General features: G+C 40.7%; 2 protein-coding genes across 3 annotated transcripts; one reads left to right on the top strand and one right to left on the bottom strand.

The window, feature by feature from the left end:
* Nucleotides 1–617: 617 nt before the first annotated feature.
* Nucleotides 618–11,924, bottom strand: LOC106571303 (protein-L-isoaspartate(D-aspartate) O-methyltransferase). 2 transcript variants are annotated; one of them, XM_014144214.2, is made up of 8 exons: nucleotides 11,620–11,924; nucleotides 8,024–8,128; nucleotides 7,885–7,916; nucleotides 7,636–7,740; nucleotides 7,359–7,479; nucleotides 6,371–6,456; nucleotides 3,452–3,677; nucleotides 618–2,135 (listed from the first exon to the last, which is right to left on the bottom strand). In XM_014144214.2, exons 1-7 carry the CDS (start codon nucleotides 11,780–11,782, stop codon nucleotides 3,498–3,500), a joined length of 792 nt encoding a protein of 263 aa, XP_013999689.1. In that variant the 5' UTR covers nucleotides 11,783–11,924; the 3' UTR covers nucleotides 618–2,135; nucleotides 3,452–3,497. The 2 variants fall into 2 exon arrangements, with proteins under 2 accessions (XP_013999689.1, XP_013999688.1); XM_014144213.2 differs by having other exon boundaries at nucleotides 3,508–3,677.
* A 54-nt stretch (nucleotides 11,925–11,978) lies between these two features.
* On the top strand, nucleotides 11,979–14,603 carry LOC106571302 (nucleoporin Nup43). Its single transcript, XM_014144212.2, has 8 exons — nucleotides 11,979–12,253; nucleotides 12,511–12,633; nucleotides 12,738–12,815; nucleotides 12,947–13,109; nucleotides 13,307–13,442; nucleotides 13,543–13,694; nucleotides 13,780–13,896; nucleotides 14,055–14,603. The coding sequence occupies exons 1-8, from the start codon at nucleotides 12,131–12,133 to the stop codon at nucleotides 14,282–14,284; spliced, it is 1,122 nt and encodes a 373-aa protein (XP_013999687.1). The 5' UTR covers nucleotides 11,979–12,130; the 3' UTR covers nucleotides 14,285–14,603.
* Nucleotides 14,604–14,776: the final 173 nt, after the last annotated feature.

Below are 14,776 nucleotides of genomic sequence, written 5' to 3'. Positions count from 1 at the left end.
CAACTTCACGGATGTATATTTTCGTGGAGATATATAGTATTTTATCCATTATGTAATACTGCTGCCACTGATTGGCACTGTTGTGCTATTTGTGCCATGATGCTGTATATATTAGGCTTGGCCTAGAATTACAAATTTTATCAGACTACTTTGAAATATGGGGATAGCAAGATATGGCATTTATTGTAAATTACAATCATTACTGAAAATTATTATTTTGTTATAAGACCAAGTAATTCCAGGAAAGCCCATATCAAGCCATAAAGCATTCTAGGATGTGTCTGATATGGTATGTTGCTTTTCTTTATCATCTATGTAGTTTCCATGTTGATGTGGAGATGTATCTCAAAAGTCTGTAGGCATACAGTTTGTGTGAGATAGTAAAGTTAACTCTTGATCAATATGTCTTTTGTGATTCTGTGCCAAAGTGTTAGGAGTATTTTAAATTCGTAGGAGATGCAATCTGAATATACAGTGTGGATTCTTCCATCTCTGTCCAGCTAAAAAGTCTGGTACCCAGACTAAATTCTCTCTGCTATAACACAGAAATGGCAGTATAGAAGCCGTCTTCAACAGCATAGACAGCTAGTAGCAATAAACACTCCATAGCACAAAAACATAAGCATCTTTTTATTTTCATTTTTGCCATTCCAGAAATTGTGAAAGCCATAGCTCATCCAATATTTTTAAACAGACATTCAATCGCTTTGCATTAAAATGTATTTTGGCAAAGCACCGGCTACCTTGTTTCACTCACACACACACATACATATATACATATATATATGTATGGCTCTGCTTTGTTGAGTGTCGGTAATCAGTAAAGCTTGCACAGTCTTGTCATGGACACCAGAGGCAGCACACGATAAATCATGGGGGAAAGCACAACCCTGAATGTGTGCATGTGTTCACATGTGTATATACACACTCACTCCCATATGTATTTGGACAATGAATCTAACATTTTAAATGTGGCTCTGTACTTCAGCATTTTGGATTTGAGATCAAATGTTTCACATGAGGCAACATTATAGAATGTCACTGTTTATTTTAGGGTGTTTTCATATTTGTTTGACTAGTTTAGAAAGGAAAGCACTATGTATCTTGTCCCCCATTTGAAGAAATCATAAGTATTTGGACAAATGGACTTATAGTGTATTAAAGTAGTCAAAAGTTGAGTATTATTCCTAACGCTTGACTACATCAAGCTTGTGACTCTACAAACCTGTTTGATGCATTTGCAGGTTGATTTGGTTATGTTTTGCCCAATAGAAACTGAATGAAGAATGTAATTTTCTTTCAAAGTGAGTAATGAAGATGTTTCTGAACCCTTCTAAATTAACCCTGATAATGCCATGATTAAGAAAAATCATGAATGAATCATGAATAATGAGTGAGAAGGTTACAAAGGCTGCAACAAAACATGCTAATCTTTCACCATTACCAATAACAGAGGTTATAATTGGGGGGGGTGTCTTCGTACCTCTAACCTTCTCACTCATCACTATTCGCGATTTGTTCAAGATCACCCATAACATCCACATGAATGTAGAATTGTTCAGAAACAGCTTCTATTCTTATTTACAATAAAAGTGACTCATAAATAACCCAATACATCATTGCCCATTCACTTCCTATTAGGCGACGACGCTGATATATGTTAGCAGAGCAGCAGTACAGATATCTACAGTCAGATCTTCAGAGTAAGGGGCTGAATAATCTCTTCAACTCAGGCTTTCCTCATCAGAACAGTTTGGCAACCTCTTTACACTCAGCTTTGTTTGGAGCTGAAATTCATTATTGTAGAAATGGTTGATTGCAAATCAAGATGTAACCACAAAAACTCAATTTTGCAGCAAATCAAAAAGCAAATTCACAACCAAAAAAAATGCAGGCCAATATATATATATATTTTAAACAACCCCCGACACATTCTTCTGTTCAATCTCCAGCAGTCGTTATTCCGACCTCAGGGGTTATTTCTCAGCATGATACTCTAGGTAGAGTTAAAGGAGAAAAACAAAATCACCATGGTTTGTTGTTTTCAAAGAAATCCAATGGCTGTTGTTGGAACCAAAAGTAGTCTCCTCCAGGTTCACATTGAAATGTGGAATATGTCGCCTCAAAGTTCATCCCTGTGAGAAAGAGGCAAAACATTAAGAGATGGACATAGTGTATTTCCTCTATGTCAAATCATATCAACCTCCTCTTGTCATGCAACCGTAGGTTAGAGTTAGACAGTCCCATGCACAAACTGTTATAGAATGCCCCACACCATGTGCAAAATCCAAATGTCCCTATGGTTATTTGATTTCTCCATCTCTTCAGATTTAACCAATGAAGTACTAGTATATAATGCAGTAGGGGAGAGTGGGGTAAATTGAGCCATTTTTTTTTTTTTTTTTTTACATTCAGCATCACTCTGTCAAGGGGAATATAGTATTCTTTCTAACAAAGAGAGATATATATATTTCAGGATGGGGTTTCCCTGGAAATAATCAGCATTTATGTAAACAAAACAGTTCTGAAAACATTGCTTGTTCTTTTAGCACAACTTACCACGGGTATGGGGTTAATTCTGTACTGAATAAAATATTACTACCTTTTAAAAACCTGTCACTTTATTTCCCAAACACAATTCAACACAATTGCGTTTTTGCCTTTTAATAATTTTAAGCATATTTTAACACAGGCTTATATCCTACCTCATATCCTAGTGGTAATGCCTTGCATTACACCTGGGAAGAAAACACTTCAATTTGCTCAACTTTCCCCAAGGAAAACATTTTGACTATATTAGCCCACACAGCTACAAGGATGCACTTTCATGCTATGTTTAGGACCTCATATTGTAGCTTACCCAATCTGATGTATAGAACAATTTTTAAATAATCTACGCTGGTTTAGATACAAGCATCATGACACCACTAACACAAAGGCATTAGACTTTTTTTTGGACCTAACTTGCTTACCACTTTTTCCATGTGGTTTCTTCCTTCACAGACTCCATGAAATTATGTCCTAAATATTTGGTCAAATTATACATTTTGTGTATGGTTTCCTAGAAACAAGGGTGAGTCAACTTACCCCACTCTTGGCTATAATGAGGCTAAATGTCACTTCCCCTCAAGAACAAGGATGATACAATTGACATGCTCTCAAGCAAGAAGTATCACAGCCAAATACCAACCATATCAAATAGTATTTACATGAGATTTCAACTCCGAGAAACCATTGTTATAATTCCAAAGTATCCACACATGGTTTCTTTCACACCACATGTGCTTAGCTGAACAGCTTTTTTTTTTTTTTAGCATACTGGTTTATTGGATTAAAACAAAACAAAAAATGTGCAGCCAGTTGCCATAGTATGGAAGAATCAAATAATGATGACAAGCAGGAAACGCAGCCCCTTGGGATCCATGATCTACTCCAGGCCACACCATTTCACCTTTGCCCACTGTGTGAAGGAGAGAGGGGGGAGAGAGAGTAGGAAGTCACTTCCACCTGGACCACTGCTTCTCTTTGTCTGTTAAAGGCACGTAAATCACCCCCATCAGGGGCTTCATCTTGGTGCTGCCGTCCGCCAGCTTGTCGTACTGCTCCAGCATCTGGTTCCCTCCAGCCGGCCCCACAGGCAGAATCAGCCTGCCGCCTGGCTTCAGCTGGTCCAGGAGCTGGGAGAGGAGATTGAAGTAGGCTCACTGGGTCAGAATTAGATACCCTCCAAGGCAAAACATTTCAAATTTCCCACCCCATCAGACTAGTCTTCTCAGACAAGCTGTTCACATTAAAGGGCGGCTGAAATGACTGATTTAGCCCCAATTTCAATCCTGACTGACAACGAGATTTACAGTTGAAGTCGGAAGTTTACATACACCTTAGCCAAATACATTGAAATGCAGTTTTTCACAATTCCTAGTAAAAATTCCCTGTCTTAGGTCAGTTAGGATCACCACTTTATTTTAAGAATGTGAAATGTCAGAATAATAGTTGAGAGAATGATTTATTTCAGCTTTTATTTCTTTCATCACATTCCCAGTGGATCAGAAGTTTACATACACTCAATTAGTATTTGGTAGCATTGCCTTTAAATTGTTTAACTTGCGTCAAACGTGTCGGGTAGCCTTCCACAATAAGTTGGGTGAATTTTGGAACATTCCACCTGACAGAGCTGGTGTAACCGAGTCAGTTTTTTTCAGTCATGCCTTTTCAGTTCTGCCCACACATTTTCTATAGGATTGAGGTCAGGGCTTTGTGATGGCCACTCCAATACCTTGACTTTGTTGTCCTCAAGCTATTTTGCCACAACTTTGGAAGTATGCTTGGGCTCATTGTCCATTTGGAAGACCCATTTGTGACCAAGCTTTAACTTCCTGATTGATGTCTTGAGATGTTGCTTCAATATATCCACATAATTTTCCCTCCTCATGATGCCATCTATTTTGTGAAGTTTATCAATCCCTCCTGCAGCAAAGCACCCCCACAACATGATGCTGCCACCCCCGTGCTTCACAGTTGAGATGGTGTTCTTCGGCTTGCAAGCCTCCCCCTTTTTCCTCCAAACATAACGATGGTCATTATTGCCAAACAGTTCTATTTGTTTCATCAGACCAGAGGACATTTCTCCAAAAAGTACAATCTTTGTCCCCATGTGCAGTTGCAAACCGTAGTCTGGCTTTTTTATGGCGGTTTTGGAGCAGTGGCTTCTTTCTTGCTGAGCGGCCTTTCAGGTTATGTCGACATAGGACTCGTTTTACTGTGAATATAGATACTTTTGTACCCGTTTCCTCCAGCATCATCACAAGGTCCTTTGCTGTTGTTCTGGGATTGATTTGCACTTTTCGCACCAAAGTACATTCATCTCTAGGAGACAGAATGTGTCTCCTTTCTGAGCGGTATGACGGCTGTGTGGTCCCATGGTGTTTAAACTTGCGTACTATTGTTTGTACAGATTAACATGGTACCTTCAGGCGTTTGGAAATTGCTCTCAAGGATGAACCAGACTTGTGGAGGTCTACAATTTTTTTCTGAGGTCTTGGCTGATTTCTTTTGTTTTTCCCATGATGTCAAGCAAAGAGGCACTGAGTTTGAGGGTAGGCCTTGAAATTCATCCACAGATACACCTCCAAATGACTCAAATGGTGTCAATTAGCCTATCAGAAGCTTCTAAAGCCATGACATCATTTTCTGGAATTTTCCAAGCTGTTTAAAAGGCACAGTCAACTTAGTGTATGTAAACTTCTGACCCACTGGAATTGTGAATTATAAGTTAAATAATCTGTCTGTAAACAATTGTTGGAAAAATGACTTGAGTCATGCACAAAGTAGATGTCCTAACCGACTGGTGTACCCTTAAATCTGCGACAATTCTTTTCCCTAATCATCTCGCAAATCTCAGTTTTAGACGAGACTGACTTTGACAAAAATGATCCTACCATAAAACGTCAATTAATAGGCTGAGTGTTTAATTTCTTAAATCACTGAACAGGCGCTTATTAGAGAAAGGTTTCTATTTCCTTAATGTCCAGAGCTTTTGCTAATTTGCATAGTTAATTGTTTCCTTCCAGCATTTGAATCCATTTCCTAATTTCCTGCACTAATGTGTTACCATTTACACAACGTGTCACGTTTCTTTTGGATTAGTATGCCTCCATAAAATTGCATTTTCGGTAGTTCTTATTTTCACCACTAGAGGGTGACTGCCAATTTCTAAGGTTCTGTACTCCCGAAGTTGTTGGCTGTTTTTGTGCGTGCCAGTTAGATAGCAGTTCTCAGCCAATGGCAAGCAGTTTCTTACTGGCGATAAAAACCGATAGCCATATTTTATTTAATGCAACAAATCAAACATTAAACCTCAAACAATTCATGGTAATCTTGTAAACAATTGATTTAGACCAGGCGTTGAGTTGAAAGAGGCATTTGTTTTCTGTAATGTGTTCCGTTACCCGGCTATTAAAAAGGAACAGACAGCTATTTAAGACTCTGCATTTAATTTAAGTTTTACGGTATTTACACATTGTAGTAAATTTTGACACTAGAATCTTTTCCGACTCATGTCGACACCACCGTTTTCAAACAGAAAAGTTGGTTTTCCATTCAGTCGCTCTTTAACATGCAATGTCTAGCCTGAGTAGCTACAATTGAATAGACCAGGGGACTGTTTGACAAAATAACATAGCATAGAGCACACCAACATTCCCTGAGACCGACCAAAGTTTCATCTAACAGAGTTAATCAGTGCTGTTGTTGATCTCTACTCTGAACACAGCATTCCTAAGGATGATGGTGGATTTAGGTTATGTGGCTCCTATTAGCCGGGACCCCTTTGATGCCTTCAATTGTGTTTTTCTGTGGTTTGGGAACTTACTGCTTGTGGCACGTTGGGTGCTGCCGCGCCCACGTGGATGGCATCATAAGGCGCCTCCTCTGGATGGCCCATCCGCCCGTCTCCCACTGGAACACAACAAACAGTCAGCAGCTGTCACTCACATGCTGCCAGCCGCCCCGCAGTGCCAGCATTATACCCGCCAAGCAGGCTGCACACTGAGAAGCAGAGTGCCAGGGCACACAGCAGAGCTGTGAGATGACGGCTCGACCTCGTCTCTGGCCTATGAGGCTAATGCTGGTTGACTGCAGGGCACGCTCTTTGACTGCAGGGCACGCTCTTTGACTGCAGGGCACGCGAAAGTAGACACTCTCCTTTCAATAATTCAGCAGAATGCTGGACCCACGTCAACTAAGCTGCTTTGTGTTGCTCTCCCAATGAGTGACCAATATTCATTAGACTCCTTTGAAACATTCCTTATTTGACAGTCAGTGCATCGCCAACCCTGTTTTAAGCTTATACAGTGTCTAGTGGAAGTCTACATTTTAAAGTAGATTTAAGTCAGAGAAGGTTTGAATAATGCTGTCCATCAATGATTCCCAACCAAATGTACTGATGTTTTTGACAAAAACAATGGATATATGTTGCAAGGTTGGTAGAATCTTATTCAAAATGATTCACAGCTGTAATGGCTGCCAATGGTGCTTCCACCAAGTGTTAACTATAGGGTGTGGAAACATACGCAATCAATACATCTTCATTTTGTATTAACTTGGAACCTTTTCACTTTGAAAAAACGTGGAGTAGGCTGTGTAGATCGGAAGGACAAATATCAAATAGAATCCCTTTTTAGAATACATTTTAAGGCAGCAAAATGTGAAGACTATACAAAGGGGTGTGTAGACTTTCACTAGTGATTATTTTATATTTAACTGACACATTTGTACAATACATTTTAATAACTCAACAATACAAGTCACCAAATTGGAGAGAAAAATTCCCATCTTGCTTTGTTGCTTTTGGGACTTACCTATTAGTTTGACTCGACCAGATGACATCAAGCTGGGGTCATCTTTCTTTACATTGTTAATAGAATCATCTACCAGTTCCTTGATGTGGTCAATTCCTATCACCTTGCCTTTGGGACCTACCTGTTAAATACAATAAATTAGGAAGGTCTGTGACATCAAACATTACACAGAACCCAAAATATCCCCAAAACCTGAAAATGGACAATTTACCAACTCTCCCACCAGAATACATTACCTAATATGTTATGTGTTTACCCATCATCATGTGTAGCTCACCATTCGTGCGAAGCATGCAGATAGGATTCCACTGCCAGACCCAACATCCAGAGCTTTGGCCCCATCATACAGCTGATCGTGCAGTAGCTCCAACGCATAGGCGTGCTGAGGGAGAGATCAACATACCTGTCAGCACTGTACTTGTAAACCTCTGGGTTTTGCTCAGTTGGTATAAATTAGAAGAGCAAGGCGATCAATGTTTGATACGCAACAATTTAAACAAATATTAAAAGTAAAAGCTAGGCCTACCATGTGTGGCGCACTGATGGTTGCTTGATAGCCTTTGGGTGCAAAGTGAGGGATAGTTAGTTTCTAACATTCATCAATGGCTTTGCTTATTGAATTTGCACTACCCTACTTTATTGTACTACAAGAAATAAGCACACACCTATTGACTGTGGGGAGTCCATGTAGGGGTTGCTTCTGGAGAAATGGCCTCGGTCTGTGGCCAACATGACTTCATAGACCTTGTCTGACTTGATGATCCCATTTTCTGAGGACACAGGAAAACAGTGTGATCCTCCACAGTGGACAATGGACAGTCACAGACTCACAAACACCGCAGTGTCTTCGGAGTAGACTAATCCCCCCACAGGAGGCTCCACTGACAATTGGTGCCAACAGTAGGAAGTGCCCGCGACAGCCAGTGCTGCTGCTCTCATTAATACTCCCCCAGACCCCGGGCCCCAACCTTACCACTATGTTGCTCAGTGGTCACAAGGATACATTACACCTGCACTCCCAACAGTTTTAGATGAACAAGTAAAAAATTCTGACCCCTTGACTTTTTCCACATTTTGTTATGTTTACAACCTTATTCTAAAATGGATTACATCATTTTCCCCCTCATCAATCTACAAACATAATGACAAAGCAAAAACTGCTTTGTAGAAATGTTTGCAAATGTGTAAAAACAAAAAACAAAACTGAAATACCTTATTTACATAACGATTGAGACCCTTGAAACTCAAAATTGAGCTCAGGTGCATCCTGTTTCCATTGATCATCCTTGAGATGTTTCAATAACAATTGGAGTCAACCTGTGGTAAATTCAATTGATTGGACATGATTTGGAAATGCACACAACTGTCTATATAAGGTCCCACAGTGGACAGCGCATGTCAGACAAAAACCAAGCCTTGAGGTCAAAGGAATTGTCAGTAGGATTGTGTTAAGGCACAGATCTTGGGAACGGTACCAAAACATTTCTGCAGCATTGAAGGTCCCCAGGAACACAGTGGCCATCATTCTTAAATGGAAGAAGTCTGGAACCACCAAGAGTCTTCCTAAAGCTGGCCGACCCAGCCAAACTAGGCAATCGGGGGAGAAGGGCCTTGGTCAGGGAAGTGGCCAAGAACCCGATGGTCACTGACAGAGCTCCAGAGTTCCTCTGTGGAGATGGGAGAAACTCTGCAGCACTCCACCAATCAGGCCTTTATGGTAGAGTGGCCAGACAGAAGCCACTCCTCAGTAAAAAGCACATGACAGCCTGCTTGGAGTTTGCCAAAAGGTGCCTAAAAGACTCTCAGACCATGAGAAACAAGATTCTCTGATCTGATGAAACCAAGATTGTAGTCTTTGGCCTAAATGCCAAGCGTCACATCTGTAGGAAACCTGGCACCATCCCTACGGTGAAGCATGGTGGTGTCAACATCATGCTGTGGAGATGTTTTTCAACGGCAGGGAGTGGGAGACTAGTCAGGATCGAGGGAAAGATGAACGGAGCAATCCTTGATGAAAACCTGCTTCAGAGCTCTCAGGACCTGAGACTGGGGTGAAGGCTCACCTTCCAACAGGACAACGACCCTAAGCACATAGCCAAGACAGCACAGGAGTGAATTCGGGACAAGTCTCCGTATGTCCTTGAGTGGCCCAGCCAGAGCCCGGACTTGAACCCGATCAAACATCTTTGGAGAGACATGAAAATAGCTGTGCAGCGACGCTCTCCATCCAACCTGACCGAGCCTGAGAGGATCTGCAGAGAAGAATGGGAGCAACTCCCCAAATACAGGTGTGCCGAGCTTGAAGCACCATACCCAAGAAGACGAGGCTGTAATGACTGCCAAAGGTGCTTCAACAAAGTACTGAGTAAAGGGTCTGGAATAATTCTGAAATGTGATATCAGTTTTATCATTTTTTTTAAAATACATTTACAAAAATGTCTAAACCTGTTTTTTGCTTTGTCATTATGGGGTATTGTGTGTAGATTGAGAGGGAAAAACAATACTTTTTAGAATAAGGCTGTAACGTAACAAAATGTGGAAAAAGTGAAGGGGTCTGAATACTTTCCGAATGCACTGTATATGCACACAATAGGCTAGTAGGTTAATGTTGGTTTTTTTGAACCCACTGTGTGTTATAATCATCGTTTAACTCAGAGAAAACCTGGAGGATACAAAGAACACTAAAGTCAGTAATTAGCATGCATCGTGAGTTTGACCCGTTTAAATCCGGCTTAGGCTAACTTAAGGTTTGCAGCTGGTGAGTAGGCCTAAATGGGTCAGCATGCACATGACAACAGGGGAGCATGGGTGTTGCTAAAAACTTTTACCCAGAACTCAACTTTTGGGAATAAAATATTCCACCACTTCAGCATCACATTTTACCCCATGTTTTAGTATCCCTGGATGCAGTGTTGTGCATGTTGTTATGTTCTCAACATGAAATATGTCCCCTTTTATGTCTATACAATATCACAAATGTAAACAATGTTCACCCAAAGGGATTTTGGCAAAACGCTCAGACCCGCCCTAGTACCAAAGTGTCTGCTGCAGTGCTTTGCTGGACACTGACCGTGTAAATATAGCCAACTAGATCTGCTTGCCAAATCATGTTGGACACTGAATTAGGCAAGCCAACCAGCTGCTCTCTGCACCAAGTCTTCAGGAGATCGTTCTCGTTTTTTAACAAAAAGATATTCCTAGTAAATGGGTGAATTTGAGCAATATAATCTTATCTATTAGATTTCAATCGAAATCAGCTAACTTTCAATCAGTTAATCCACTTCCTTATTGTATGGCGCACACACACAAGAAAACATAGACATTCGAGAGAAAAAAAATCTTAGCTGGTTCACAGCAAGACTAACTACCACAGTGGTGTGTCAGGTGTGACTACAAATTGAATGAAATAGTGCACAACTACCTATGAGTGCTGAGTGTGTGACCAGTAGTAGTCTGTTATAATAACAACAGGGTGTGATCATGCCTCTCTCCCAAGGAATGGCATATCCTACAGTACAGAAACTACGGTCAGTACAGCGGATCAACATGCAACGCATGGATGCCCCGCACACAGGGTAGCTTCTTCGCTAACTACTACACTGCTGTCCATATTCGCTGCTGTTGTAAAAACATAGACATATCTATTCAGTCGAACTTCCCATGCATGTAGTTAGTAGGCTAGCTCACTAACAAAACGGTTTCGGTATTCACATTTCTCCACATATGCCATACATATCCCATGAACTGGCTAGCTAGCAAATTAGCTATGTTTCTTTTTTGATTCCGCAACACAGCCGTTGTTGGTAAGTTAGGTAACTAGCGTTAGCTACTACCAAGCCAACAAAAAGAGGTTGGGGAAAACAATTATGTACATTATTGCATTGGGGGCAGAGCCCAATATGACGCACATAAAATATCGGAGGCTCTATAAATACGACTGCCTTCAATTAAATGAAGCCACTAGCTATTGTTAACACGCAATTATTAACTAGTAAACTGTGCTAACAGTTGCAGATTTGCTAACATCCGCCTGATATTACTGTAACTTGAATACAGAGGAACACATTGGCTGTGGTAACTAATGGAAACAGTGCGCTGTCCCAACCGCTAGCTAACGCGATAAAAACTTTAGTAGCCTCCCATTTCTAGCCTAGCCCGACCGTTGCCACCATGCTTTGGAGAAAGCAGCAATTCTTCTTTCCCCATTAGATCTCTAAACCAAAATGCTTAATTATCCACTTTATATAATGAGTAAACTTACTGCGAAGGTTGTTTACAAGCTCTGCGTGGCTGGCTCCTCCTGATTTCCAGGCCATTATTACACACACTCTGCGGAGCAGGTAGAGCGCCTCTGTCAGTGCCGAGCCTGCGCCAACGAAACTGACAACCTCTAAAAAAGATGGAGGGGATACGTCACGCGACATAATTCGCAGTTTGCAGCTTTTTCCACACGGTTATTCACTGAATAAATTGTGTTGACATATTATTTACATAATACGATATTTTATATTTAATTTGTTTTTTTGACCACTCAGATATGATTGCCCGAGCATGAAGCTATCTTCCACGTTCACCCACTAAAGGGGCGCGAGAACTTAACTCATTAATGAATTAGTGACGTGTTTACAAGGCGTTTAACGTTTCATTTAGTTCAGTTTGTCCTAATGGGCCACCATATGAGACCTGGCGGGATTCAGGAAAATTCATGTTAAGGGGACTTGTTTTAATTAAAAAAATAAACAGAAGTACAAGTAGCTACGTTTAAGATTATTATGATGGAGGGTATCAATGCAAAGTATGTGTCACAGAAAATCAGCAAAACGAGATGGAGACCGGTCTCATCTTCGTCTTTACAGCAACCAGACATCTTTGCTACTGGGTCTTGGGATAACGAGGTGGGTTTGCTAGCTAGCCAAACCGCTAACTGTACCGTTAACTAGCTACTGTCGGTACTGTCAATACAACGTTAGTTTGCTTTATTATTCTCTGTCAATAATAACAAACATGTCACTTTACTTACCTACATTACAGAAGTCCAGTGTGCTGCCACTAACGTTAGGGCAATTTATGCATAGCTAACTAGTATACTTAGCTACCATCAATCAGCTGTTGAACATGTATTTTTGTCTGATTGCATACATCTCTTTTTAAGAACAACAAAATTTCCATTTGGTCCATCGGAGAGAATGGGATCTCCGGTTTGGACGATGAATTTGAGGGAGACCCCCAATTAGTATGTGAACACAAACATAATGGGGATGTTCTGGACCTTCAAGTAAGTTTATCAACTAGGTCTAGGATATTAGACTGATATTGTTGTACTTGGTCCTTATTTTCAAAATATAATGCCATAATTGAATGTCAATCTTACACTTTTAGTTTCTGGATGAAGACAGAATAGTAACAGCATCATCGACTGGAGCAGTGATCATCTTTCGGCATCACCACAACAGCCAGGTATGGATGTTATTTCACGAGACATCGTCATAATGAAGATACACCAACAATCATGGATAGACAATTACAAATGTCAAGGTAGCTTGTGGAGGACCTTGTGTTCAATAGCACCTGTATTCCCTTCTCAACAGACATTGTCTGTTTCTCAATTGTGGGAAAGAGCACATCATTATCCCTGCGACAACGCTCCATGTACTGGAATTGTGTGTAACAGCCCTGAGATTGTCACGGTCGGGGAAGATGGAAGGATCATCCTCTTCAGAGCGGACCAGGAAGGAGTGCTGCGCACCATAGGTCGAAACAATACTTTAGTAACAATACCTCATAGATAATTGTATTCTCCCCTGGCAGTGGACATTGTTTTCATCAAGGTTGCATTTTGAACTTGCAATGGCCTACATGCTAATTTCCAAAAGTCATCTGGAACTTGAAATAAAATCCCACCCTTTAACCAAGATGATACTGACATACTATTTTTTCTTAATTGTCAGAAAATGCTGATAGTAGCACAATCCATGATGTGACTTTCCTAAGGACTACGGAGATCCTTACTGTCAATTCAATTGGCCAGCTCAAAATATGGGATTTCAGGCAGCAGGGCAATGAACCATCGCAGATTCTTTCACTGTAAGCTGTTTAAATATTTGAAGAGCTAATGTAAATCAGTTTTTCTGGTCCTACAAGTTTGTTGTGTAATGTCCTTTATGTATTTTGTTTTGCCTGCAAGAACTGGGGACAGAGTCCCACTGCATTGTGTGGACAGGCACCCCAACCAACAACACATTGTGGCCACAGGGGGGCAGGATGGCATGCTCTGTATCTGGGATGTGAGACAAGGCAACATGCCCTTTTCACTTATGGAGGCACACTCTGCTGAAAGTAAGATATTTATGGAAGTAGTTTATTTACTAAAACAGCAAGTCTATCTTTGGTTCACAGGTTAACAGTTTTTTTGTGCTCACAGTGTGGGAGGTCCATTTTCATCCATCAAACCCAGACCACCTGTTCTCATGCTCAGAGGATGGATCACTGTTGCATTGGGAGACTTCCTCAAATTCAGACACACCATCCTTCTTACAAGGCAAGTCATCAGAAATATATTTTTAAAGGCTCACAGAGCAGGATGGTTGTGTTTATTGCTAAATGGAAGTATTTGATATATCAACCTGTTTATTTGGCAGGATAACATTACTGTAACACCAATCATTCATAATCCGAATTGTACTTTTTGTTCACCAGGTGGACGGAACACAAGCATAGTTTCGCGCAGCGCAACAGCCCCAGCAGGTGGGAACCAGTCCCTCATCAGTTCCTGGCTCACTGGAGACTCAAGTAAGGGACGCCTTGAGACCACTCACATGCTGCCGAGCCAGACCCTGTCTGTGAACAGTCTGGATGTGCTGGGACAATGCTTGGTGTGTGGAACAGACGGAGAGGCTATTTATGTCAACAAACGGGTCCCAATTTAGAAAACTGTTTTGCTATTAACATTAATAGACATGCTGGATGGACTTTATTTACCTTTTAACTGATTGTTAAAATCTGTTTTCAGTAAAAGGTCTCGCTTCTGAGGATTAGATAACCTCAATCGGGTGATTGTTTTTGATAGTCCTGAAGGAGGTTGAACAAATTGTAAGCATACAGGTCTTTTATTACCACTGAAATATTACTCTTGTACAGGAAATTGTGCTCAACACCAGTCAGAGTGCTTGATTTGTGGGGAAGTCATATTGGTTGTGTTCATGTCATTTAACTCCTGTGTTTTGAAATAAAATGTCTGCATAAAAATGTGTTCTCACTTATCCAATTATGTGTCACTTTTCATAACAGACAAGATATACAGTTTGACAAAGAACCATTATATGGACCACATTTTAAATCTTATGAGAGATTATTTATAGAATCCATTTTGTTTATATGTTGTACTTGGAGGGGGGCGCTATCACAAGGGATGATGGGGG

Source organism: Salmo salar, chromosome ssa15, assembly GCF_905237065.1.
Source record: "Salmo salar chromosome ssa15, Ssal_v3.1, whole genome shotgun sequence".
Lineage (NCBI taxonomy): Eukaryota > Metazoa > Chordata > Actinopteri > Salmoniformes > Salmonidae > Salmo > Salmo salar.
Note: the sequence above shows the minus strand (reverse complement) of the source record. Positions and strands in the feature narration are given on the sequence as shown.